Below are 27,376 nucleotides of genomic sequence, written 5' to 3'. Positions count from 1 at the left end.
ATCGTCATCACTATATAAGTCGTTATTTAGGGTTTTTTTGCGCACAAAAACTATTCTCGTCGCTTCATAAAGTTATTGTAGAACCACTGTAGTGAGATGGACTTTGTAACGACGTCTTTAGTGCCTTTTAAGGGTCTTGAGAGTGAACCGTGCCATTGTGCCAATGGAGGCCTTTCAGAGCCATCAGATTTCAACTAAAATATCTTCATTTGTGTTCTGAAGATGAACGGAGGTCTGACGGGTGTCGAACGACATGAGGGTGAGGAATTAAAGACAGAATTTTCATTTTTGGGTGAACTAACGCTTTAAGCTTTGTATCAGTAGAAACCCGGTAGTATATTCAAATGGTGGTACTTTCCCCCCTAATATCCCCCTGAGAGCGAATTATGCATTTTATTTCTGGAAAAAATCCTCCGATGACGCAAATATCGTCATTTTCATCCTCAGGCTAAAGACTACAGCCACTAGATGGCGCTGTTCTGCATTTTATCAACCGCCCATAGGGGAGAGATCTCACACACAGAATGTAAATGCGCACGGCTGCTCAGCTCGGGCATTAATAACAGAGCGTTGCGGAGCAAAGTGAGTGTTTCAACTTTTCAATTAATTCCTATGAGAGTTTAGCTTCCATATGCACGATCTGAAAACGTGCCAAACTGGACACGCGTTGAGAATGACAGCCGCGCTTACCTCAGCTCTTACTTCCCTTTCGTGAGGTATGAAATCTGACTCCTGCTGCGTCTGTGCCGACATGTTCAGTTTTTAATTGTAGTGTTTATTCTCTAACTGAACGAAATTATTTTATTACAATGAATATCAAAACGATGGTGTAGGGACTGGGAGTGGCCTCGTAGGGCAGCGAAGCAAGTGCATTCTGGGAGTTGTTGTCTTTCATCCACATGAGACAAAAATACATTTTCTGTCTTTTCTCAGTCTAGAAGGCACCAAATTCAAAAATAATTTCACATTTCTACTGCATAAATGACCCAGTTTAAATACACATTCATCTTCCCAGCGCTGAAGTGCCCCTTTAAAGAAAAATAGAAATATCGAATCAAAAGAAACTGTAAATTTTGCATCGCCTTTAAATAAGTTTGCATTTCCCCAACCATTTAAAAAAAAATGTTTTGTTGCATTATTTTTGCATTGATGGGTGCATTTATTTATGTATTTAATTGTTTATCTCTTGGCACATTATTTATATATTTATTTATGCAGGAATATTCTAAAGGTTGGCATGAAACCATAGCAACGTTTACCATTAAGTTTCAGCTTTTAAAAATGTATTTTTTTGTATTATTATTACATCACAGTGAACGTTTTCTTGTTTATGTCACCACAAGATGGCACCAATCACCAAAAAAAAAGTAAGAAAGCTAGCTTGTTTATTATTATTAAGACTGAAAGTATTTACTTAAGAGGTATTAATCTAACATCAATTCTTATGGTCAAAACTATTCCATAAGTGCACAGAATTTTAAAATACATGGCATTGTGAAAAATAAGTGCACTTGATAGTATTGAATGTGCATTTGTAGTGTTCTTCAAATAGAAAAGTACATAATAAAAACAAACTATACTTGGGGATCATATAATATGAATGGAATAAAAGGCGATTTAACTCAAGAGGGGATATTTCCATTACTATTTTAGCACACTTAGGCACACTATTAAATGTGCACTTTGTAATGTCAAATTAACAGTTTTATAGAAGGGTTATTAACTGACACTTACAGCCATTAAAAAACACATTTGTGTTGCTTGAAATAAATGTTATCTGAAATTATTATATATAATTATTTATATTATATAGGGTGATTGGGACACTTTTTTAACACTTTTTGCCATTAAGATGACTTGGAAAAAGTGTCCCAATCACCCTGAAATCACCCTATGCTTATTTTATTTCAGCTAGTTGGCAAGGCAACATTTATTATTTTCATTTAGATAAAAATTAATAATAATAAAAAAAAACTTCCAGAGCCCATGAAAGGACATGGAAAATATATGCAATAGGAAGAAAAATTATATGTTGATGCTTTTGTCTTCTCTCGTGTGTTCCCCTAAAAAACTTTGCATTCCCTCACAAAGCTTTAATACAAACATTTTCAATCAATGTTTTCATATTTTGTCATGCTTTAAAGTAGACTTATTGTGATGCTACGAACACACTAAAGCACAAGTACTTCATTAGTAGAGGGTGTTATTTGATATTACATTTAAAGTTACTATATATTAAACATACTAAATTGCAACTTCATCATTACAAAAGTAATAAACAAATACTTGACACAAGAAGTGTTACTTTACCATTTTGTTAGTTACCATCAGTGTACTTCAAACACAACCAAATTAATTCTGCTCAACTACTCTTAACCTCTGCAGACCCTGTACAGGGTCCGGAATGACATCAAGTAAACACTCAAAAAAATTATTTGTTGAATTTACTTAAAAAAGCAGCGTCTAGTGGTTCCACACAGCTATATTGAGTCATTTTTACAAATAACAATTTAGTTATATGAACGAAAGTCAAGTAAAGCTGACAAGATTTCTTTAAGTAAATACAATCCATTTGAATTTGTCACCGTTACATAATATTTATATGTGCAGTTTACTTGATAATGTTATGTTAAATTTATAAAAGTTTATGTTAGGTGAACACATTTATTGATTTAATTTACCTGATTAAATTAACTACTTGCTCTACAAGTCTAAGTGGAAAACTATTAAATATAACAAAAAGCATATTTTTAGAAACAAAATTCAAAAATAACTTAATTGAGAACAAGAAGTCCATCCAATAACTGAATGTATGAGTGGCCACAGACTAAACACAGGCACTCTTCTACATAATAGTAACCACAAAATTACAGAAACTCCTCTAAATGTCCAACATAACTGCACATAACACGAACATCATCTTTCCCTTTACTGAAAAGGATAAAATAACACTTTCATCCCTAAATTTACTCTCCTAATGCAGTCCCTTGCAAAGCATGCTGGGAACTACAGATCCACTGCCCAGTTTGCTCGTTTCACTCAGCAATGTTAAGTTGACCGAACAAACACTTATTAAGTAAAGCTGACAATACTCATTTAAGTCAATTTAGTTACATGAGTTTCTTAAGTAATGTGAACAAGCTAACAACTAACAACAGGGAAAGTTCATTTTTTGAGTGTATGCTTTAAATTGTAAATCTCATATGTGGTACCATTTGAAAGCTTAGATCAGGGGTGTCCAAACTCGGTCCTGGAGGGTTTCTAGTATGCCTAAAAAGACCTTAATTAGCTGATTCATGTGTTTAATTAGGGTTGGCGCTAAACTTTGCAGGATCAGGATTGGACACCCCTGGCTTAGAGTCTCTACTTTCCGGAGGCATGCATCACTTTGGCATTTGTTTTACACAAAGTAACTTTTTACACCAAATTACTCAGGGACCATTTCCGCCTTGATTTGGCCGACCCAAATTGAAAAGCTTCCCATACACACACACACACACACACACACACACACACAGTGGTCTCTAAATACACAATTCTGGTGTCATTTTACAGGAAACCCTTTGAAGTTTCATAAACCACTGCTAAAAGTGATAAACATGTAAGTATATGTTGTCTGAGCTGTAATAACCCCCCCAAAAAAGAGGCGCTTTTTGATGTTTTGGTTATAACTCAGGCCCTGTGTGCTCTAGCACCCTGCACAGTTTGGGCTGTTTCCACTAGATGGCAGCAAATACTGGGAAAAAGATTGTCTGTATCATGCATGCAAGATTTATTCAAATGAATCTAAATGGTGGAATAAGACTTTTTAAAAAATGTAATTTCCACCACACAGGGCCTGTTATTGCAGCTCAGACAACACATTACATGCTTATCACCTTTAGCACTGTTTTATGAAGGGTTCATAAAGGGTTTCCCGTAAAATTACACCAAAATTGTGTATTTAGAGACCACTGTATTTAGGTATGGGAAGCTTTTCGATTTGGTTCGGCCAAATTCAGGCGGAAATCCCAAAAAGAGGGACCCAGAGCTTAAGTGGTTCAACTAACTGCATTTACCTTTCAACTTTCACAGTGAAATGAACACGCAATAAAGTGTCTGAAATCATCCCATTCGGTTCTCACTTAAGTACACTATTTCCGTCCTCATTTTAAAAATATGCAAAAGTATGGAGCGTAAAGATCGCTCAGCCCACAGAAGTACACAAATCACACAACAGATATTAAACGGTTTATTCTTGCATCTAGTAAAAACCTCTTTACATGTAGTTGTGAACAGATGCCATGCTGAGATTCAAAGGGAAAGTGTGTCGACCCTGATGGAAGGATTGTGTGTTTATCACAAGACATTTCCATAGAAGTATTTGCCTCAAGCATCGCCTAAGATTGCTGGCTTGTGACAACACCTGCATGCAGCAGTTTCCCCGTTTACACGCCAGTATTACCGTCCCGACATTGATCAAACGCACAACTGGGATTTACACAACTGTAATAGTCTCTAAATAAGGGGGGGGGGGGAGGCTTAAATGAACGGACTAATAATACTGGCTGGATCCTTTTACTTTAACGTTCCCAATTATATATATATATAAAAGTGAAATTATAGGACACGGACATTTATTGCCCCTGGGTAAAGTCATCGCTTCTTTGTTTATATTGACGAATTAATTATGCGAAGCTGCATTACTGACCATGTGCTTTAGACGATTCACAAGTCGAAATCAAATGTGCATTACTGGAACAAAGCGTCCGTTCTCTAAGAGCTTGAAAAGTGCAAGAGGATATTTGACACAGGATCCAAAACTCAGTGTTTGAGGTCTTACAGACTTGTACTTCAATATATATATAATCCGAAAACAACGTTTATTTCATTATCAACTTTCCCAAACATCCCAACAATTTAAACACAAGACAAAACATTTTTGCAGAGATGTCATAGCCATACACAACCAGATCTGAAGTGAACGGATAATCAAAACTGGCCAGTTAAAATATCAAACCTTCAAAATTTAGTGACGTAAATCCATAAAATAAAAAGTGTTATTCTGGTGCAGTCGCCGCGAGGACAACGCAAACACGCCAAAACTAATTTGACTACAAAATGAAATATCTTGAGCGATCTATAGGTGTGGATATGACATCACGATGTGCACGTCAGGTAAAGCTGCAGGAGGCTACGTGTCACGATGACATCATGCTAGTGCAGTCGGTGATTATAAAACACAGTAGCTGAACGAGGAGAGATGGGAAAAGCCAAATCTGCATAATACTCCACAACACATTCTGGCTTTCAGCGGCCCACTGGATAATAGAGCAACTTCTCAAACATCTCGTCAAATAATCGCAAGGACTCACTTCCCAGCGAGCTCTAGGCTCAGTGTAGATATGTCAGTTTCAAGACGCGTATACGATCTTAATGTTGAACGGTTAGCGGTGGGAAAAACACATCGTTTAAGTGACCGCAGCATAGATTTCTGTAGATTCACAGAGTAGCATTATTTTCCTAGTAAAGATGGGACATTCACTCATCAGTAAACATCTGCTACAAAGTGCTACATACTGCAAAGTGTACCTCAAATATAAATCCATATCATATATAAACATATCGCTGAGTCACTTTGCATTGTTTTGACCATATCGTGTCATTTTAGTTTCAATTGTGTCACTCCAAAACTAACGGTTTCCCTCAAAGTCAGCATTTCAGTGCTTTTTTTTTTTCTTTTTTTTTTTCTTTAAATCTAAAATGTCCTTTTGTGAAATACTGACACTCGCCTCCAAACGCAAATCCCGAACAATCGCACTGTAAACTTTGGAAGTCTTACAAGGGATGAATACATCCAAAGAAATCCAAGTCAAATGTACCACGTTTGTTTATATTTTTAAAAAAAGAGAGCGAGAAAAAAACCTTACTACAGGAATAGTGACGTTGGGGATCGAAGAATGAAATTACATTAGAAAAATATGGTAATATATAACTTAGTTCCAGGCGGTCTATTTCTAAGTACACTAAGATAGCAAAACAAGTCAAAAATAAAGCTCATTCAGTGATCAAAATCATCACAATGCGTTATTACAGATCATCCGTTAGCTGTAAGCAGCAGTATATCAAATTCAGGTTGAGCATGGAAGGTCAACACAACAACAAAAAGTCCCTCAGAAGCCATAATATATCCAAATCCATCTGGAAACATTATTCTCAAATTAACAATTCAAAAAAATTGCATTTGTTCCACTCCTCGGGAAGAAACGGAGTAGATGTTTTCATTAATATCCAGGTTTCAAGCAGTCGAACCCCAGTGCTGGTGACAGATTTACAAGACGTACATTAGCTCCTCGTGTGACCCGAAACGCAGTTCCCACACACATCAGGTCTGGATCCATTTCCTGTCTTCACTACGCAGCGATTTTGTTGTCCTTCTGGAGAAACAGAGGAAAAACAGTGACTGGTTATTCATAATTCAGTATATAAAAAATAAAAAGGTCATACATTTGTCAACAAATTGGGTACAAGGCGTTGGGGAAAAGTTATTTATTTGATCTATATTTAACACCTGAGTAACAATAAACATTAAATATCACAAATAAAAACATAAGACAGACATGGTTGTACACTCAGTAGAGGCCAGCTAATCTGCTACCAAACGTTAACTAATAGTGCTTATAGTGGTGGGCTATATACCGGTAGAGGCCAGCTAATCTGCTACCAAACGTTAGCTAATAGTGCTTATAGGGGTGGGCTATATACCAGTAGAGGCCAGCTAATCTGCTACCAAACCTTAGCTAATAGTGCTTATAGGGGTGGGCGATATACCAGTAGAGGCCAGCTAATCTGCTACCAAACGTTAACTAATAGTGCTTATAGGGGTGGGCTATATTCCGGTAGAGGCCAGCTAATCTGCTACCAAACGTTAGCTAATAGTGCTTATAGGGGTGGGCTATATACCGGTAGAGGCCAGCTAATCTGCTACCAAACGTTAGCTAATAGTGCTTATAGGGGTGGGCTATATACCAGTAGAGGCCAGCTAATCTGCTACCAAACGTTAGCTAATAGTGCTTATAGGGGTGGGCGATATACCGGTAGAGGCCAGCTAATCTGCTACCAAACGTTAGCTAATAGTGCTTATAGGGGTGGGCTATATACTGGTAGAGGCCAGCTAATCTGCTACCAAACGTTAGCCAATAGTGCTTATAGGGGTGGGTGATATACCAGTAGAGGCCAGCTAATCTGCTACCAAATGTTAGCCAATAGTGCTTATAGGGGTGGGCTATATACCAGTAGAGGCCAGCTAATCTGCTACCAAACGTTAGCCAATAGTGCTTATAGAGGTGGGCTATATACCAGTAGAGGCCAGCTAATCTGCTACCAAACGTTAGCTAATAGTGTTTATAGAGGTGGGCTATATACCAGTAGAGGCCAGCTAATCTGCTACCAAACCTTAGCTAATAGTGCTTATAGGGGTGGGCTATATACCGGTAGAGGCCAGCTAATCTGCTACCAAACGTTAACTAATAGTGCTTATAGGGGTGGGCGATATACCGGTAGAGGCCAGCTAATCTGCTACCAAACCTTAGCTAATAGTGCTTATAGGGGTGGGCTATATACCGGTAGAGGCCAGCTAATCTGCTACCAAACGTTAACTAATAGTGCTTATAGGGGTGGGCTATATACCAGTAGAGGCCAGCTAATCTGCTACCAAACCTTAGCTAATAGTGCTTATAGGGGTGGGCGATATACCGGTAGAGGCCAGCTAATCTGCTACCAAACGTTAGCCAATAGTGCTTATAGGGGTGGGTGATATACCGGTAGAGGCCAGCTAATCTGCTACCAAACGTTAGCTAATAGTGCTTATAGGGGTGGGCTATATACTGGTAGAGGCCAGCTAATCTGCTACCAAACCTTAGCTAATAGTGCTTATAGGGGTGGGCTATATACTGGTAGAGGCCAGCTAATCTGCTACCAAACGTTAGCCAATAGTGTTTATAGAGGTGGGCTATATACCAGTAGAGGCCAGCTAATCTGCTACCAAACGTTAGCCAATAGTGCTTATAGGGGTGGGCTATATACCGGTAGAGGCCAGCTAATCTGCTACCAAACGTTAGCCAATAGTGCTTATAGGGGTGGGCTATATACCGGTAGAGGCCAGCTAATCTGCTACCAAACGTTAGCTAATAGTGCTTATAGGGGTGGGCTATATACCGGTAGAGGCCAGCTAATCTGCTACCAAACCTTAGCTAATAGTGCTTATAGGGGTGGGCTATATACCGGTAGAGGCCAGCTAATCTGCTACCAAACGTTAGCTAATAGTGTTTATAGAGGTGGGCTATATACCAGTAGAGGCCAGCTAATCTGCTACCAAACGTTAGCCAATAGTGCTTATAGGGGTGGGCTATATACCGGTAGAGGCCAGCTAATCTGCTACCAAACGTTAGCCAATAGTGCTTATAGGGGTGGGCTATATACCAGTAGAGGCCAGCTAATCTGCTACCAAATGTTAGCCAATAGTGCTTATGGGGTGGGCTATATACCAGTAGAGGCCAGCTAATCTGCTACCAAATGTTAGCCAATAGTGCTTATGGGGTGGGCTATATACCAGTAGAGGCCAGCTAATCTGCTACCAAATGTTAGCTAATAGTGCTTATAGGGGTGGGCTATATACTGGTAGAGGCCAGCTAATCTGCTACCAAACGTTAGCTAATAGTGCTTATAGGGGTGGGCTATATACCGGTAGAGGCCAGCTAATCTGCTACCAAACGTTAGCTAATAGTGCTTATAGGGGTGGGCTATATACCGGTAGAGGCCAGCTAATCTGCTACCAAACGTTAGCTAATAGTGCTTATAGGGGTGGGCTATATACCAGTAGAGGCCAGCTAATCTGCTACCAAACGTTAGCCAATAGTGCTTATAGGGGTGGGCTATATACTGGTAGAGGCCAGCTAATCTGCTACCAAACGTTAGCCAATAGTGCTTATAGGGGTGGGTGATATACCAGTAGAGGCCAGCTAATCTGCTACCAAACGTTAGCCAATAGTGCTTATAGGGGTGGGCTATATACCGGTAGAGGCTAGCTAATCTGCTACCAAACGTTAGCCAATAGTGCTTATAGGGGTGGGCTATATACTGGTAGAGGCCAGCTAATCTGCTACCAAACGTTAGCCAATAGTGCTTATAGGGGTGGGCTATATACCAGTAGAGGCCAGCTAATCTGCTACCAAACGTTAGCCAATAGTGCTTATAGGGGTGGGCTATATACCGGTAGAGGCCAGTTAATCTGCTACCAAACGTTAACTAATAGTGCTTATAGGGGTGGGCTATATACCGGTAGAGGCCAGTTAATCTGCTACCAAACGTTAACTAATAGTGCTTATAGGGGTGGGCTATATACCGGTAGAGGCCAGCTAATCTGCTACCAAACGTTAACTAATAGTGCTTATAGGGGTGGGCTATATACCGGTAGAGGCCAGCTAATCTGCTACCAAACCTTAGCTAATAGTGCTTATAGGGGTGGGCTATATACTGGTAGAGGCCAGCTAATCTGCTACCAAACCTTAGCTAATAGTGCTTATAGGGGTGGGCTATATACCGGTAGAGGCCAGCTAATCTGCTACCAAACGTTAGCTAATAGTGCTTATAGAGGTGGGCTATATACCAGTAGAGGCCAGCTAATCTGCTACCAAACCTTAGCTAATAGTGCTTATAGGGGTGGGCGATATACCGGTAGAGGCCAGCTAATCTGCTACCAAACGTTAGCTAATAGTGCTTATAGAGGTGGGCTATATACCGGTAGAGGCCAGCTAATCTGCTACCAAACGTTAGCTAATAGTGCTTATAGGGGTGGGCTATATACTGGTAGAGGCCAGCTAATCTGCTACCAAACCTTAGCTAATAGTGCTTATAGGGGTGGGCTATATACCGGTAGAGGCCAGCTAATCTGCTACCAAACGTTAGCCAATAGTGCTTATAGGGGTGGGCTATATACCAGTAGAGGCCAGCTAATCTGCTACCAAACGTTAGCCAATAGTGCTTATAGGGGTGGGCTATATACCGGTAGAGGCCAGCTAATCTGCTACCAAACGTTAACTAATAGTGCTTATAGGGGTGGGCTATATACCGGTAGAGGCCAGCTAATCTGCTACCAAACCTTAGCTAATAGTGCTTATAGGGGTGGGCTATATACCAGTAGAGGCCAGCTAATCTGCTACCAAACGTTAGCCAATAGTGCTTATAGGGGTGGGCTATATACCGGTAGAGGCCAGCTAATCTGCTACCAAACGTTAGCCAATAGTGCTTATAGGGGTGGGCTATATACCAGTAGAGGCCAGCTAATCTGCTACCAAATGTTAGCCAATAGTGCTTATAGGGGTGGGCTATATACCGGTAGAGGCCAGCTAATCTGCTACCAAACCTTAGCCAATAGTGCTTATAGGGGTGGGCTATATACCGGTAGAGGCCAGCTAATCTGCTACCAAACGTTAGCCAATAGTGCTTATAGGGGTGGGCTATATACCAGTAGAGGCCAGCTAATCTGCTACCAAATGTTAGCCAATAGTGCTTATAGGGGTGGGCTATATACCAGTAGAGGCCAGCTAATCTGCTACCAAATGTTAGCCAATAGTGCTTATGGGGTGGGCTATATACCAGTAGAGGCCAGCTAATCTGCTACCAAATGTTAGCTAATAGTGCTTATAGGGGTGGGCTATATACTGGTAGAGGCCAGCTAATCTGCTACCAAATGTTAGCCAATAGTGCTTATGGGGTGGGCTATATACCAGTAGAGGCCAGCTAATCTGCTACCAAATGTTAGCTAATAGTGCTTATAGGGGTGGGCTATATACTGGTAGAGGCCAGCTAATCTGCTACCAAACGTTAGCTAATAGTGCTTATAGGGGTGGGCTATATACCGGTAGAGGCCAGCTAATCTGCTACCAAACGTTAGCTAATAGTGCTTATAGGGGTGGGCTATATACCAGTAGAGGCCAGCTAATCTGCTACCAAACGTTAGCCAATAGTGCTTATAGGGGTGGGCTATATACTGGTAGAGGCCAGCTAATCTGCTACCAAACGTTAGCCAATAGTGCTTATAGGGGTGGGTGATATACCAGTAGAGGCCAGCTAATCTGCTACCAAACGTTAGCCAATAGTGCTTATAGGGGTGGGCTATATACCGGTAGAGGCCAGCTAATCTGCTACCAAACCTTAGCTAATAGTGCTTATAGGGGTGGGCTATATACCAGTAGAGGCCAGCTAATCTGCTACCAAACGTTAGCCAATAGTGCTTATAGGGGTGGGCTATATACCGGTAGAGGCCAGCTAATCTGCTACCAAACGTTAGCCAATAGTGCTTATAGGGGTGGGCTATATACCAGTAGAGGCCAGCTAATCTGCTACCAAATGTTAGCCAATAGTGCTTATAGGGGTGGGCTATATACCAGTAGAGGCCAGCTAATCTGCTACCAAATGTTAGCCAATAGTGCTTATGGGGTGGGCTATATACCAGTAGAGGCCAGCTAATCTGCTACCAAATGTTAGCCAATAGTGCTTATGGGGTGGGCTATATACCAGTAGAGGCCAGCTAATCTGCTACCAAATGTTAGCTAATAGTGCTTATAGGGGTGGGCTATATACCGGTAGAGGCCAGCTAATCTGCTACCAAACGTTAGCCAATAGTGCTTATAGGGGTGGGCTATATACCAGTAGAGGCCAGCTAATCTGCTACCAAACGTTAGCCAATAGTGCTTATAGGGGTGGGCTATATACCGGTAGAGGCCAGCTAATCTGCTACCAAACGTTAACTAATAGTGCTTATAGGGGTGGGCTATATACCGGTAGAGGCCAGCTAATCTGCTACCAAACGTTAACTAATAGTGCTTATAGGGGTGGGCTATATACCGGTAGAGGCCAGCTAATCTGCTACCAAACCTTAGCTAATAGTGCTTATAGGGGTGGGCTATATACCAGTAGAGGCCAGCTAATCTGCTACCAAACGTTAGCCAATAGTGCTTATAGGGGTGGGCTATATACCGGTAGAGGCCAGCTAATCTGCTACCAAACGTTAGCCAATAGTGCTTATAGGGGTGGGCTATATACCAGTAGAGGCCAGCTAATCTGCTACCAAATGTTAGCCAATAGTGCTTATAGGGGTGGGCTATATACTGGTAGAGGCCAGCTAATCTGCTACCAAACGTTAGCTAATAGTGCTTATAGGGGTGGGCTATATACCGGTAGAGGCCAGCTAATCTGCTACCAAACGTTAGCTAATAGTGCTTATAGGGGTGGGCTATATACCAGTAGAGGCCAGCTAATCTGCTACCAAACGTTAGCCAATAGTGCTTATAGGGGTGGGCTATATACCAGTAGAGGCCAGCTAATCTGCTACCAAACGTTAGCCAATAGTGCTTATAGGGGTGGGCTATATACCAGTAGAGGCCAGCTAATCTGCTACCAAATGTTAGCCAATAGTGCTTATAGGGGTGGGCTATATACTGGTAGAGGCCAGCTAATCTGCTACCAAACGTTAGCTAATAGTGCTTATGGGGTGGGCTATATACCAGTAGAGGCCAGCTAATCTGCTACCAAACGTTAGCCAATAGTGCTTATAGGGGTGGGCTATATACTGGTAGAGGCCAGCTAATCTGCTACCAAACGTTAGCCAATAGTGCTTATGGGGTGGGCTATATACCAGTAGAGGCCAGCTAATCTGCTACCAAACGTTAGCCAATAGTGCTTATAGGGGTGGGCTATATACCAGTAGAGGCCAGCTAATCTGCTACCAAATGTTAGCCAATAGTGCTTATAGGGGTGGGCTATATACTGGTAGAGGCCAGCTAATCTGCTACCAAACGTTAGCTAATAGTGCTTATAGGGGTGGGCTATATACCGGTAGAGGCCAGCTAATCTGCTACCAAACGTTAGCTAATAGTGCTTATAGGGGTGGGCTATATACCAGTAGAGGCCAGCTAATCTGCTACCAAACGTTAGCCAATAGTGCTTATAGGGGTGGGCTATATACTGCTAGAGGCCAGCTAATCTGCTACCAAACGTTAGCCAATAGTGCTTATAGGGGTGGGTGATATACCAGTAGAGGCCAGCTAATCTGCTACCAAACGTTAGCCAATAGTGCTTATAGGGGTGGGCTATATACTGGTAGAGGCCAGCTAATCTGCTACCAAACGTTAGCCAATAGTGCTTATAGGGGTGGGTGATATACCAGTAGAGGCCAGCTAATCTGCTACCAAACGTTAGCTAATAGTGCTTATAGGGGTGGGCTATATACCAGTAGAGGCCAGCTAATCTGCTACCAAACGTTAGCTAATAGTGCTTATAGGGGTGGGCTATATACCAGTAGAGGCCAGCTAATCTGCTACCAAACGTTAGGGTTAGATTCATACTGAATCAAGATCGAAATCGATATTTGTGCCCATTGTCTCATAAGCTAATGCTGATGTTAGGCATCTACGCTGTAAATCAACCAGTTGGCTATGGTGTTGTGGCACATACATTATGCAGGTTATATGTATGTTATGTAACTTATTTTGCCACACAATATATTGAGTTTTCTTTTGACTAAAACTAGACTAAAATGACGAGACTTAGTCGACTAAATCTTGACTAACAAAAAAAAAAGATATGTGAATGACTAAATATGACTAAAACTAACAAGGACATTTGACACAAGACTAAGACTAAATTAAAAACGGGTGACAAAATTAACACTAAACCAGCAATTGTACGTTTCAAACAGAGATGGCGATAGAGTTCTGTACGACAGCTTTAAAACTGTTTTTCCCACAATTAACTGAATTTAATCGTTCTATACATTTGTGATGCTCAATGTAGGTCAAGATCCAAGTCCAAAGGCCTTTTTTGTGGATTGAAGGGAACAGACATTTGATGCATTTAAAACTAGCTAAAATAATGGGCCAACAATGCCCCATAAAGTGGAAAGTGCCATATATTTGAAAAGCATTTATGTTAACTATTTAACTATCATTCATTACCCGGTATTCAAAATCAGAGAACTCTCTTCCTCCTTGACTTCCTCTGTATCCTCCTCTAAACCCACTTCCACCAGAGTATGACCCAAACGACCCCCGGCTGAATGCCCGGCCCCGGCCCCCTCTGAAGCCCATGCCGCCGCGACCTCTGTAGCCTCCGCGACCCCGCCGTAGCGGGATGCCAAACGTCTCCGCGTTCATCCTCCGCTCTTCCGCCCAGGTATTCCTCCTTTCTCTGATGAGCGACAAAATAAGAACAAGTTCAAATACATTTGACAGAGTTTCTGAGGTTTGCATCCTCTGCCGTACTGCAGTTCGGCTTCTGTTGAACTCACCTGGGGAAACCAGATAGTCCAGACCTCTCGGCTGCCTTCCTGTTTAAAATCAGGCACAGTGATTTCACAATCAGATCATGATCGCTGCATCATGCAACAAAAGTGACATTTTACACACGGCGGTTCATATTAAAGCGGCGTGATCTGACCTTGAATCATCACAGGAGATGTTGTCAAAAAAGGACTTGGTTTTATCGTAATAGCAGGTTGTTCCGAGAGCCTCTTCCTCATCAGCGTTTCCTTCACTGTTCTGAGTGTCCACCCCCGAATCGCCCTTATCCTCGCCATTCAAAGCTTTATCGGTCTTCTCATCTGAACAAACACACAGCTGCATGTATCATTTGTTTGCAAAAAAAGCACTGTAGTTGCAGATAATATATGCATGAGATAAAAGGCCACTAAAGAGAGACTTCACGTGATTGTTTCTCAACACATTTATGTGCGCTTTCAAAAAGTACACTTTGCAATACAATATTTTTGATTTAAATTGTTTTAAATCTTTTGTTGTGCTTAAAGTCCACTTTTTCTGATGTGTTGACTAACATACTAAAGCACAAGTACTTGATTATAATTTAAAGGGGCACTTCAGCGCTGGGAAGATGAATGTGTATTTAAAATGGGTCATTTATGTAGCAGAAATGCGAGATTATTTTTGGAGCCTTCTAGACAGAGAAAAGCCAGAAAATGTGTTTTTGGCTCATGTGGATAAAAGACAGCAACTCCCAGAATGCACTTGCTTCGCTGCCCTATGAGGTCACTCCCAAGCCACGCCGACCGGTTCGAACGTTAGTTGACTAGAAGCTAAAAAGACGCCGTTATATCGCGAGTCTCCGTGACGAGCTAGTTCCTAAAATAACTTAAACAGTGTATTTTGCACAACCAGAAAAGGACAAGCAGTAAGTTCTCATTACTACGTAATGCTGGGTCGGTTACCCTAGCTGCTGATGGTTCAACTTTTGAGTCCCGCAATATTTGTCTGAGCTTTTAATCCCCTGTACTCCGACGCGTAATCTTCGTTCACCTGAAACTGGTCTTTTAGTCGTTCCAAAAACTCGTCTAAGACTAATGGGTGAAAGGGCTTTCCTCATCAGCTCCAAAATTATGGAATTCTTTACCGATTGAGATAAGGCAAGCTCAATCCCTTTGCATTTTTTAAATCTTGCCTTTTTTTTAGGGTAGCTTTTTATTGAACGATTGTATCAATTTTATATAGTTTTTAATTGTTTTTGATTTAACATTCTTCTTTTTTAATAATTTTTCTTTTTTGTTTATTTCTATTTTTGTGTACTATGTTTGGTTTGTTTCTGTAAAGCGCTTTGAGATGTACATTTAAAGGCGCTATAGACAATAAAGATTTATTATTATTATTATTATTATTATTATCATCATCATCATCATTTGCCGGTTAAGATTTGGGAGCGGTGCAGTGGCTGCGGGCTATCCACCACCCGAATTTTGGAGAGGACACTAATATGGAAAACCTGAAAACACAGAAAGAACCGAATGTGCTTGGAATGAAGAGAGCCACTCTAAGGACACAGCGATTCCTTCCTTATTCACCTTCCCAGATGACCAACAGCCTGGCCCATCTGCTACTAAACACATTCGCCTAGACGTAAGACTCTCGCTAATACTCGACACGATTTCTGATCACACAGTAGCCTATACATAGTGATATAGTTGTTAGCAGTAAAAAAGCAAAGTATCAAGCTAACTTACTTGTCGTGTTTCCACGCATATGCGCTAACTCCAAAAAATCCTCTGATGACGCAAAATGACAATAATTCGAATATACTACCGGGTTTCTACTGATACAAAGCTTAATGCCAATCGCTGAAGTAACCCTTTAAACTCTGATGTTATTCAATATTACAGTAAATACATTCATTACTTAAAAGCATGACATTCAAGTATATTTAGTCTATAATAAATGCTTGTCAGTAAACTTTATCCATAAACAGCAAAAGTAAAAATGAAATTACATATACTTAAGGACTACTTAAAAATGTCAAGAAAAGCACTATAAAGTTCAGCTTACTGTATTTAACGAACTTACACTATAATACACTTTCCTTACAATTCACAAGCATTTAAGTGTCAAACATTACAATGTTTACAACATCAGCCTTATTTCTTAAAGAAATAAAAGATTATCTTGAACATTAAGTACAAACCAATTACCTTTCAGTTTGAGTTTGCTCTGGAACTCTTTGTCAATCTCGTCTTTGTTGAACTGAGCATTGGCGCTCTCAAAGTCGAAGTCTTTCTCAAACTTCATCGGTCCTTCTCTCCGCACAGGGAATCGACCTCTACCACGATGACCTCCACCGCGACCGCGGCGAACAGCAGGAGGGCCACCAGCTGAGCAGAACAAAAACACAGGGTTATTGCTAGGGCTGCATGTTAATCAAAATTAAACTGCACGTGATTTGGCAAAGGCTGTGATTATTTTATGCGCAGCTTGTCAGTGAAGCACGGCTCTGTGATCAGTAAATGCTGCTCCATCTGAAAGCCAGAGGGCGCTCTCACGCAGAAACTCCAAATATGCCCCGCAGAAGTGCGATAACGCACCTCATTCCAGGAAATCCCTATGGCCATCATACCATCACTGCAGCTGAATAAACAGAAGACTGAAACGCTTTGATTAAACATGACTAATAAACACACGACTGCGACAATACATGGTTTATCCGAGTCCTTCAAGCCTTCTCAGGTATTTTCAGCATAATAAAGTATATTGCTAATCGACAGCCTTTATCAGTGTCTAGATTACTATGAAATGCGTTGTTTGCTTTATTCTGTGCAAGTAGGGGTGTGACGAGATTCCTCTTTGAGTGAAAAGCTGTCTCACGATATCGCCATGACAGAGCGTGAGGGTGAATTTCGCATGGAATATGCCACCGCTACGTTTACGTTACATCCTCCACTGGCGTTTTGCTTTTTTTATATATAGAAACAAAAACAATTCATTCAGTTGGATAACGGTCGCTTCAATTTTAAACTATTGTAAACGTCTGCTCTGCACGACTGCGTCTCAGCTGCAGGAATCACAGTTTCCCTGATCACGTGACGAGAGTAAAGGCCTGTACACACTGGGACAAATATCGCCCGCGCTTATCGCCAGCGTTTTTCGACGTGTCTTGAGTGTTCACACCCAAGCGATTTTCACTGGCGATGCGCCGAGTGAATGTGCACATTCAGTAGATGCGCTCCCGGTACACAAGGTGGTGCTGCGGCACTTTACGCTTCTGACACTCGCTTGTCGCAGAAGAAGAGAGACAGTTTACGTGCTTGCCAAAACCACAGATATATTATGGCCAAAACCATTCACACACTTTTTGCTAACTGGCAAGCAGCTAGCTCATCTTCTTCTTTGTCTTCTTACTACTTCTTCGTCGTATCAATGTGTGCTCGCCAAGACAGTTTTGTGCTTGAGCGCCAACAAGTCGTGTTTTACCGTCACTTCAGCAGCTCCAGGCACGAGAACAAAAGCGCTGATCTCACTGGACGGCCAGTTTTTAACGTGCTGCGTCAATAAAAAAAACTAACCAGAAGTGTTTTTTAAAAAATTACGCTTTTATGTCTGGCATTTTGCGCGTCGGTGTGCACTCACATTGGCGCCCTTTGTTTAGTTACTAGGTGTTAAACGTCGGCGAAAAAAACAGCGCGAAAATCGTCCCGGTGTGAACGCGCGAGATGATTGACAGGACCATGTGCGGAACAGAGCCTAAGGGTGATTTTACACTAGCACTTTTGGTGCGCACAGGTTCGACTGACGTCAGAGTTCGGTTCGTTTGGATGTTGTGAACGCTGTCTTCCGAACTCTGGTGCGCACCTGCAAACCGTATCAGAGTCCGCTTAATGGTGGTCTGGGGTTCGGTTCATGTGAACTCCGGTACGGGTCACTGCTGATGTGAACGCAATCGTACTAAATCACGGAAGTGAACCGCTATTAATGTATGATTTGATAAAAATGAGGGAGCAATCGAACTCTGGTTCGGTCCAGGCAATCAAACCAACCGAAACCCGCCCAATTGCTAACGTTCCTCAAAACTAGCCAAAAACAAGCCCTATAGCTTTCCAGGGGGGTTCTCCGGGAAAAAAGGCATTTGGGGGGTAAAATATGTGTTATTTTGGCAGGACTGGCAGCTTAAAAAAAATAAATAAATAAATAAATAAAAAAATCGCATTCCTGGGTCTGTATATCACATAAATTGGGGTCGCTTCAACCCTTGGACTTGGCAACACAGTGCAGTTGAGTTCTGTTGACATTTGACAACTAACGTTATGCGTCGCTCCGTTGCTCTGATTGGTTGTAGGTCTATCCAATTGAGGTCTTTCCTGGTTCGGTTGAAACATGCCCCATAATCACAGCCCAACCGAGCAGCATCAGACTCATATTCTGACTAGAATTGAGTATGACGACATCAGGCTACAAAAATCTTGTCTCATGAACCCGATCTCGGGTCTCGTGAGCCAAGCGTCCCGTCACACCCCTAGCAAGAAGCCACATCAACAGAAGGACGCTCAACTGCCGTTATAAAGCGAGTGGAGTAAAAACATGTTATTAAATGTTGTCTCTTATTGGGCAAGAGGTTCATAAATGCTTCTCATGTTTGGAAAGATGTTTGAAGCGTCTTGCTTTTTCAAAACGCACGTTAAAGAGACTCAAACTCAGTGCTTTCAGACGGAGCAGCATTTACTACTTATCTCACAGGGCCGTGCTTCACTGTCTTTGAGATTTCATAATCGCAATGAGCCAAATCCGTTAAGCGAGTTTTCAGGTTAATGGTGATTAATCGTGCAGCCCTAGTTATTGCTCTAGAAAACATTACACCATACATATATATTTTTCAGGTGGGCCATTTACAAAGTAGAAAATAAATCAAAGATCGCAAAAAAGGACACATTCTATGAGGCATGCTCTGTGACGTCCAGGTGCTAGTAAATGTAAAAGAAAGTCCATTACCACCTCATAGAGGCCTGACAGACATCAGTTACATTTAGTCATTCCATTGAAGGAGGTAAATCAAGCCGCTTCAAATGAAAGCAACACTAAACGAACAGCTCGTGTGAACACGGTTACCCAAGCATCATAAGGACACAGCAGTGCAAACACATTTTCTACTGTGTCTGGGGAGTAGAAACCCTTTAAACCAGCTGTTTTCCAGACATGTAAAGAAATAATGACATGTAAATACAGCGATTTGAGTGAATCTCATGAACACTTAGGACAGCAAAGTAAATAAATGCACATTTTGCTTCATTTTCTTTTCTTTGATGTTGGGGTGAAGCGTGTTCTCATCAGGTTGCATGAGATTCACCCTTTCACAAGTTCCTATATATGAAAGGAGCTTGCTAAAAGTCACTGTATGGGCGCATGTGATATACAGGCGGGCGAAGCTCGTGTAAGAATCATGCAGTTTTAGCATCCAACAGCACAACATGACCGCAGTGAGGGGCTTTTCAGCAGATGTGTTATAACCTGCGAGCCGTTTAGTAGCGTCCCTGTTCCCTCCTTTGGGCTGACTGGACTCTGGTACGCTTGGTTTCGGGACATCAGTACCTGGGAGAGTATAGCTCTTTAGGACTATGACACATTAAGCTTCACCGAATCCTTGTAGCAGAACCTGTTTTGACACTAGCATTGCTCAAACGGTGTCAAATATCTATTCTTAATATGGTTCCTTTTCTCTAGAAAACTAAACTACCAACCTGACAGCATTTTGAGGCATACGAGGCCCAAAAGTTATTGCAGTACTACTAAAGGCACGATCACATCAAGAATGATAACAAGAACTATATTAGCGTTCACTCACATTCTGTTCATAAGCTGTCATCAGCTGGAAATAATCGTTATGAAAGTGACTCCAATTATATCATTTCTCTGTGCCGTTATTGTAGTTGTGGACTCTGATATTCATTTATATTTAGAGTGATTTTTTTAGGAACATTATCGTTCTTGGTTTGAACGGCCTAAAGGCTTGTTCACACCGGGACGATTATCACGCACGTTTAATCGCCGACATTTAACGCCTCGAGACTAAACAAAGGGCGTCTCCGCACATCGCCAGTGAAAATTGCTTGGGTATGAACACAAAGACGCGTCGGAAAACTCATCTCTCGGAAAAACCCTGGCGATAAGCGTACGCGATAATGGTCCCGATGTAAACAAAAGTTTGGCTAGACTGACATGACAAATTAAAATTACCTTGGATGTTAAAACATGTCCTGCAAACTAGGAGTAAAACTCTTAAATACATGCTTCACTACCGCTATAATGGCAGATGAAGTCTGAGGTGGGAACACCCAAGTCAATATTTCCCACTTTCGACCTGATTGCGTTATGCTGCGTTCACAACAAACGCGAATAGAGCGTCTGGAGAGAGTGCTTTCAATGTTAAGTCAATGGAAAGGCGCAGCCGCGCGAAGGACGCAAATTGAGCGTCTTGCGCTATACGCGCGTTACACGCGAGTGGTGCTTTTTTTGCATTCACTCGTTTGAAGCGAATTCGCGTCTGATGCCAGAGTTGAAAAATTTTAACTTTGGCGTCAATTCACGCCACGTTAACCAATCAGGAGCCTGCTCGCTGCTGTCACGTGGGGAAGTGACGTGATGAGAAACCTGCATTAATTAAAAAATACTACTATTGTGTCAATAAAGTTAAGACATTTTCAGGTGAGAATGTAGTTGTTTAAAGCTCAAATCTGTGGTTTATTTATAAAGAGAGCGCCTATTTAAAAAAAATCGTGTTTTTGGAGTTGTGAGATCCAGGCGATCGCCGGGTGCTCAGCGCTCATTAACCCCGGCGAGAGCAGCCTTTCTTCGGCCAGTCCTTCTGCCGTCTGCCGCTGGCTCTGATGTCCTGTAGTGGTGCTTCTTGTGTGGATCTAACGGCCGATCTTTGGTGTCATGAATCTGTCATTTGTTGTCTGCCAAATCGTTTTGACAGAGGGCAAAGAGAAGTTTCATAACTTTATTTTTTAAGGATATTTAAATATACATGCAGTGAAGACAATGTAGGAGTTGCCTGGACCACATTTGTGTGGCTATTAACGTTTAATATATATTTGTAATGAAAATGAAAAGAGGCAGAGTGGTGTTATGACATTTCTCCTGGAGCGCCTTGAATGCGCGTCTATTTCACTTCAAACGCTCGATTTCTACGTGTGTCCAATTCGCAGCGGACACGCGAATGGATTCAAAATGTTCACGCGTCAAACTAGACGCGGTAGACACGATTTTTACGCTCTATCCGCATTTGGTGTGAACGCAGCATTACAGTCAAAATCACACCTCACGATCATGTGTACAGACCACAAGAGGGCGCCATGATTCATTTCATGTTCTGTAGGGCAGTTCACAAACCAATGAGCACATCTTGCACAGCAAATCAATGAGTCTTGGTTGACCATTTGGAAAAGTGGTAACGCCGAACTGCAACAACCCAACATTTCACAGTTCTGTCTTGAGCAGCAAGTTTGCGCCATCTAGACTTTTTCCTCACCCCTCATGTGTTCCGCGAGGTCCACAGGCATCTGCGTATTGGTGGAAACTGCACGAGTTGAGACAGGGCTCTTGCGGCCCAATGTCGTGGGAGCATTGGTGGAGACCGCAGGTGCTGATGGCTCCACTGGGGGGCTTTTTCGGGGAGGGTCCAGAGCTGGACTAGTGGGACCTGCATTAGAGAAATGGCAAAAGTTAAGACACAGAAGATGAACAGTGAAATAATCTGACTGTTCACAGCAAAAATATTAAGAACCGCAGCCACCCTGATGTGAGAAAAATCAGTGCTGGTTAGAAGAAAAAATCTTGTGAATTGTGTTAATGAAATAATTTGATTAAACAACAGAGATCACCACAAACCAGTTATAAACACAAAACTATAAATAGTAAAACAGAATTTCAAGAGACAACATGGCCATGTGTACACAGCAGCTAAATAAATACCGCCATTATTTGACGGATCGGGTATCGATCAGACAGTACCGATCCAAATCCGATATGGTGGAACAATGCGTTTTTTTAACCCCAAGGGCCCCACAAAAAAACATGATTAAGCATCAACGCTTCATGCACTATATTAAGTGTTCTGAAGCAATTCCATAGTTTAATGTGAGATACAGATTAATATTTAAGTCATTAAATAAAAAAAATTAACGTGAATGCCTCCCTCCGCTGCGGCTGTCAATCATTCTCCATTCAGCTTTCAAATTGCATTTGGTTACGACAGTCAACAGGATGAAACTCCAAGATGATTAAAATGTTCCCATTATGCATAATCTGCAGATAACGGTCTATGGTTTCGCATAACACGATTTACAGCAATAAACTCCAGCAAGATGGCCATTTAACTTTCTCCCGGGTGTCTAAGATCGCCACACTGGACTAGAGATTGTATTGTTCTTCACACACGGTAACAAATTTTAAACTGTTAAAAAGAAATGGCTCAATAAAATATTGCATAGATACACTACACATCGATATCTCTTCCCTTTGTGTTTTGAACTTTTCAATGCGGATGGAGCGGGAGCGCTGTGACTCCATGTTACTTCAAGCGCATCATCCTGTGCACGGGATGCGCATTCACGCTTTGTGATGCTCTGTATTAGAGAGTTTCGAATTATACTTTTGCGCAATGAAAGATTATTAATAGCCTTTGCTCTGCCATATCTATAACATGTTGCTGCCACACTGAAAAGCTGCGCTACACATTTAAAATAAATGTCTTAATTTCTTAGTAGGTATATAGGCCTTATTTTTATAAATCTATTTACTTGTTTGTCATGAAAGCATTTTACAACAATGTGTAACATTTTACCAGATTTAGTGCTACACTTATTCACTTCTCCCACAAAATTTTTAGTTTTTATTCAATTATTGTGCACTCATGATTTTTCTAGAGTAACTTTTGCTGCCGAATTATCCACTTATCTAATTTATAGTAGTCTTTTTTGTCATATATTGTGATTTTTTTATTTGTCGTTTTTCTTCATAATGAAGTTGTCTGGATTTAACAGATTGTGTTTAACACACAAAAGAGTGATTATCAGTTCAACACACTGAGGTATAGAAATTATAAATATCTTTTTTTTTTAACTGAACCAGTATCGGCCGATACTTTTTGGTATCGATCGGTCCTGAAAAAAATAGTATTGGTGCATCCCTAAACTTAAACAAGTTCTGTAAAAACAGAGTTCAGGAGCGACAACATAAAATGTCAGGTAATTTAAATTAAGTGTGTAGTGTGCACAGAATGAACAGAAGAACTAGTTGTAAACTACAATGCGAGTAAATCACTCGCATATGCGACTAAATCTTCACTCTGGCGACTAAATGTCTATCATTAGCTAATCAACTCTTAGATTTTACTCATCTGTGTGTTACAGGCCAAGTTTAGCATACAGTGAGTATTTCGCAGTTTCATTTTTTCCACATTTTATGTTACAACCTTATTCTAAAATGGATTATAAAATGATTTTCCTCAATTCTGCAAACAATACCCCATAATGACAACATGAAAGAAGTTTGTTTGAAATCTTTACAAATTTATTCAAAAATAAAAAACAAAACACATGTACATAAGTATTCACAGCCTTTGCCAGAGGTGGACAAAGTACACAACTCCATTACTCGAGTGAAAGTAAAAGTACTACTGGTCAAATATTACTCTGTTACAAGTGAAAGTTGTTAAAAACTATTTTTACTTAAGTAAAAGTACAGAAGTACTTGCTTTTAAAAGTACTTAAGTATCAAAAGTAAATTTCCTTTTTTATGTCAATGCATTATTTTATTATTGTTGCATTGTTGTATAAATGCACGCTATAGCCATCATGGTGGGTTAAGCCAGTCAGTGATGCTCCATCCGACATGCTAGCATACGACCACCTTGAACTCATTTAAATACTTAAAAGTTACAAAGCTTTTTACAAAGCTGCTGTCACTTTAAGGCAGAATGCACAAATCCTATACACTGATACACATCCGATATTCCCCCAACTGTTTACGTTCACTTAAGACATAATCAACTTTATTTACGTGAATACTTTCCAAAATGAAAATTGACATTGTGTGTATTGGTCTAAGTGCGAAAAAAAACACACAAAAGAAAGCTCTATTCAGTACTCGTACTCTGGCATCTCAGAGGCACAAAAAACAGACTGAACTGAGCTCTTTCATCATGCTTTTTCAGATTCATCCATATGTCTATGCTTCTCTTTCTCCCAGACATTTACATTTTGCAAAAAAAAAAAAAAAAAATCACTTTTAAAGAAGAAAAAAATTCATCCACTGACTTGGAAAGCTGCTACAGAAACTACTTTTGACTTCGAGGACCTTGATAGAAATGTAGTGGAGTAAAAAGTACAATATTTGTCTTTCAAATGTAGTGAAGTTAAAGTAAAAGTTTCCCTAAAAAATAATACTTCAGTAAAGTACAGATACTCAAAAAGTGTACTTAAGTACAGTACTCAAGTAAATGTACTTCGTTACTGTCCACCTCTGGCCTTTGCTCAATACTTTGTCGAAGCACCTTTGGCATCGTTTACAGCCTCAAGTCTTTGAGTATGATGCTACAAGCTTAGCACAACTATTTTTGGGCAGTTTCTCCCATTCTTCTTTGCAGGACCTCTCAAGCTCCATCAGGTTGGATGGGGAGCGTCAGTGCACAGCCATTTTCAGATCTCTCCAGAGATGTTCAATCGGGTTCAAGTCTGGGCTCTAGCTGGGCCACTCAAGGACATTCACAGAGTTTTCCCGTAGCCATTCCTTTGTTATCTTGGCTGTGCGCTTAGGGTCGTTGTCCTGTTGGGAGAGGAACCGTTGCCTCAATCTGAGGTCCAGAGCGCTCTGGAGCAGGTTTTTAATCAAGAATGTCTCTGTACATTGCTGCATTCATCTTTCCCTCGATCCTGACTAGTCTCCCAGTTCCTGCCGCTGATAAACACCCCCACAGCATGATGCTGCCACCACCGCTTCACTGTAGGGATGGGATTGGTCAGGTGATAAGCGGTGACTGGTTTCCTCCGGACATGACCCTTGCCATTCAGGCCAAAGAGTTAAATCTTTGTTTCTTCAGACCAGAGAATTGTGTTTCTCATGGTCTGAGAGTCCTTCAGATGCCTTTTGGCAAACTCCAAGAGGGCTGTCATGTGCTTTTTACTGAGGAGTGGCTTCCGACTGGCCACTCTACCATACATATAAATCATGTCCAAAAAACAGAATTTACCACAGGTGGACTCCAATCAAGTTATATAAACATCAAGGATAATCAGTGGAATGGCAAAGGCTGTGAATCATGTGATTTTTCGTTTTTTATTTTTAATAAATTTGCAAAGATTTCAAACAAACTTTTCATGTTGTCATTATGGGGTATTGTTTGTAGAATTGAGGAAAATTATGATTTTTATCCATTTTGGAATAAGGCTGTAAATATGTGGAAAAAGTAAAAGGCTGTGAATACTTTCTGGATTCACTGTAGATATATTTTCACTTGAACACTTGATTTTTCAAGTACGTTTGATTAGGGGTAGAGCTACACTCGGCAGCAGGACAGCGTACCTCAAGGACCACAGTTGCCCATCCCTAATTTAGCTCCGCGACAGTCTAAGCTAGGGCTGGGTATAGTTCAAAAATTTGAGATACCAATTTTATTTTTCCATTTTAACAAGATTACATTACCTCAAACATTGGTTTTATGTTATCAGTTTGACTTTCTTTTTTTCCATCATACTCATATAGGATAGCTTTCAATAGGCCCGTGAGGCAAGTAGCTTATATGCAGTTTCAGTTAATTTACGGTGACACGCTGCAGTTCTTCTTGCAGGCGAATACGGAACAACTTTCTGCTCTTAAATTGAAGTTATTCCACGCACTGTCAAGCGCTTCAGATTTATCGTGTTGCCGGTCTTGGCAGCAGTTATCTTGTAGCAAATATTGCATTGCGTGCTGTTGGCAAAGCCTGGTAAAATGTTGTCAAACTTTTGATCTTTGCCACATCTTTTACATCTATGTGGGTTGGGACGCTTGCCCTCTCATTTACACTGACCACATCTCATCACGGCATCCGATTTTGTTCCTTCCCTGTGCCTTGGCCGGCATAAACAAGCAACGACTAGAGTGGCCGCAATCAGCTCCGGTGGCCGTGTCGGAGCCATAAAATGCCACAGATGGGGTAACACACTACAGTCTTACGTGCAAGCCGCATGTCTGGGCATAGCCGTCATAAACTAGTGTTTTTACGCCACAGCCAATCATGCTGTATGCTTATTGGCTCACTGATGTTGACAAGATTAACCCCTTAGGTATCATTATTTGGTAGAAGACCTCTTATGATACTCGACAGAAGTGAGAAACCTGGGAAGGTACGATGAAAAGGAGGACTTAAGGACGCTGGGTAAGGTGGGCCCTCAAGAGGAAGTTACTCCACGAGGCTGGAGCCATTTTGAATCTTTTCTGTTGAGGGTGGTCTGTAACCCCCCTCTAATCCCTGGGGAACTGGCAGAGGTGGTTATTTCGAAAGGTCCCACTGTGTCCCACTTGGTCGAGTGACCTCAATGACACACATCCTGTCGGGCTGCAAGGCAGCAGGGTCACTGGGAAAGAACAGGTGTAGCCATGATAGTGCTCACAGGCATCTTGGAACAAGAAAGGACAAAGCACCCAGTCAGGCCATAGGCAGCATATGCAATTTCATTAATAAAGGAATAGGACAGACACTCATCCCAATTTCCCACCAGTGCCAAATGTGTTGCACTATTGCCAAGGGAGTGGACATGGACCTAGGTGGAAGGTTTCAGTATTCTGATCTCATCTTGTCCACAATCCTGGAACCAAATTTTGTGGATTGTGGAACCCAGAGGAAAAGAAAATTGTTCTGATGAAGCTGGCAGAACCCAGGAAAAAGTTGCCAGGAGGCATCAGAGAGGAAAGTGTGTTTAAGGAGTTGGATGACTGGTGTGGTTGTTGCCAATAGGGAGTTCCCCATACATTATTGTTGAGTTCTAGCTTGGGGGGTGGGGTTTGCAAGAAACATGCGGCAGCACAGTTTG

General features: G+C 41.3%; 1 protein-coding gene across 4 annotated transcripts in view; it reads right to left on the bottom strand.

Moving 5' to 3' along the window:
* Nucleotides 1–4,218: 4,218 nt before the first annotated feature.
* Nucleotides 4,219–27,376, bottom strand: part of lsm14aa (LSM14A mRNA processing body assembly factor a) — a 40,673-nt gene continuing 17,515 nt past the window's right edge. For 2 of the 4 annotated variants that reach the window (XM_079809353.1, XM_079809355.1), the window contains 7 exons: nucleotides 21,835–22,005; nucleotides 19,812–19,892; nucleotides 16,508–16,687; nucleotides 14,476–14,638; nucleotides 14,327–14,365; nucleotides 13,995–14,226; nucleotides 4,219–6,416 (listed from right to left, as the gene is read on the bottom strand). In XM_079809353.1, the coding sequence (XP_079665479.1) occupies nucleotides 6,393–6,416; nucleotides 13,995–14,226; nucleotides 14,327–14,365; nucleotides 14,476–14,638; nucleotides 16,508–16,687; nucleotides 19,812–19,892; nucleotides 21,835–22,005 (890 nt within the window). In that variant the 3' untranslated portion in view covers nucleotides 4,219–6,392. The remainder of the gene's footprint in view (nucleotides 6,417–13,994; nucleotides 14,227–14,326; nucleotides 14,366–14,475; nucleotides 14,639–16,507; nucleotides 16,688–19,811; nucleotides 19,893–21,834; nucleotides 22,006–27,376) is intronic. The other 2 variants (XM_079809354.1, XM_079809356.1) reach the window with 1 other exon arrangement.

Source organism: Gobio gobio, assembly GCF_949357685.1.
Source record: "Gobio gobio genome assembly, chromosome: 25".
Classification (NCBI taxonomy): Eukaryota; Metazoa; Chordata; class Actinopteri; order Cypriniformes; family Gobionidae; genus Gobio; species Gobio gobio.
This window is presented reverse-complemented; position numbering and strand designations above follow the sequence as displayed.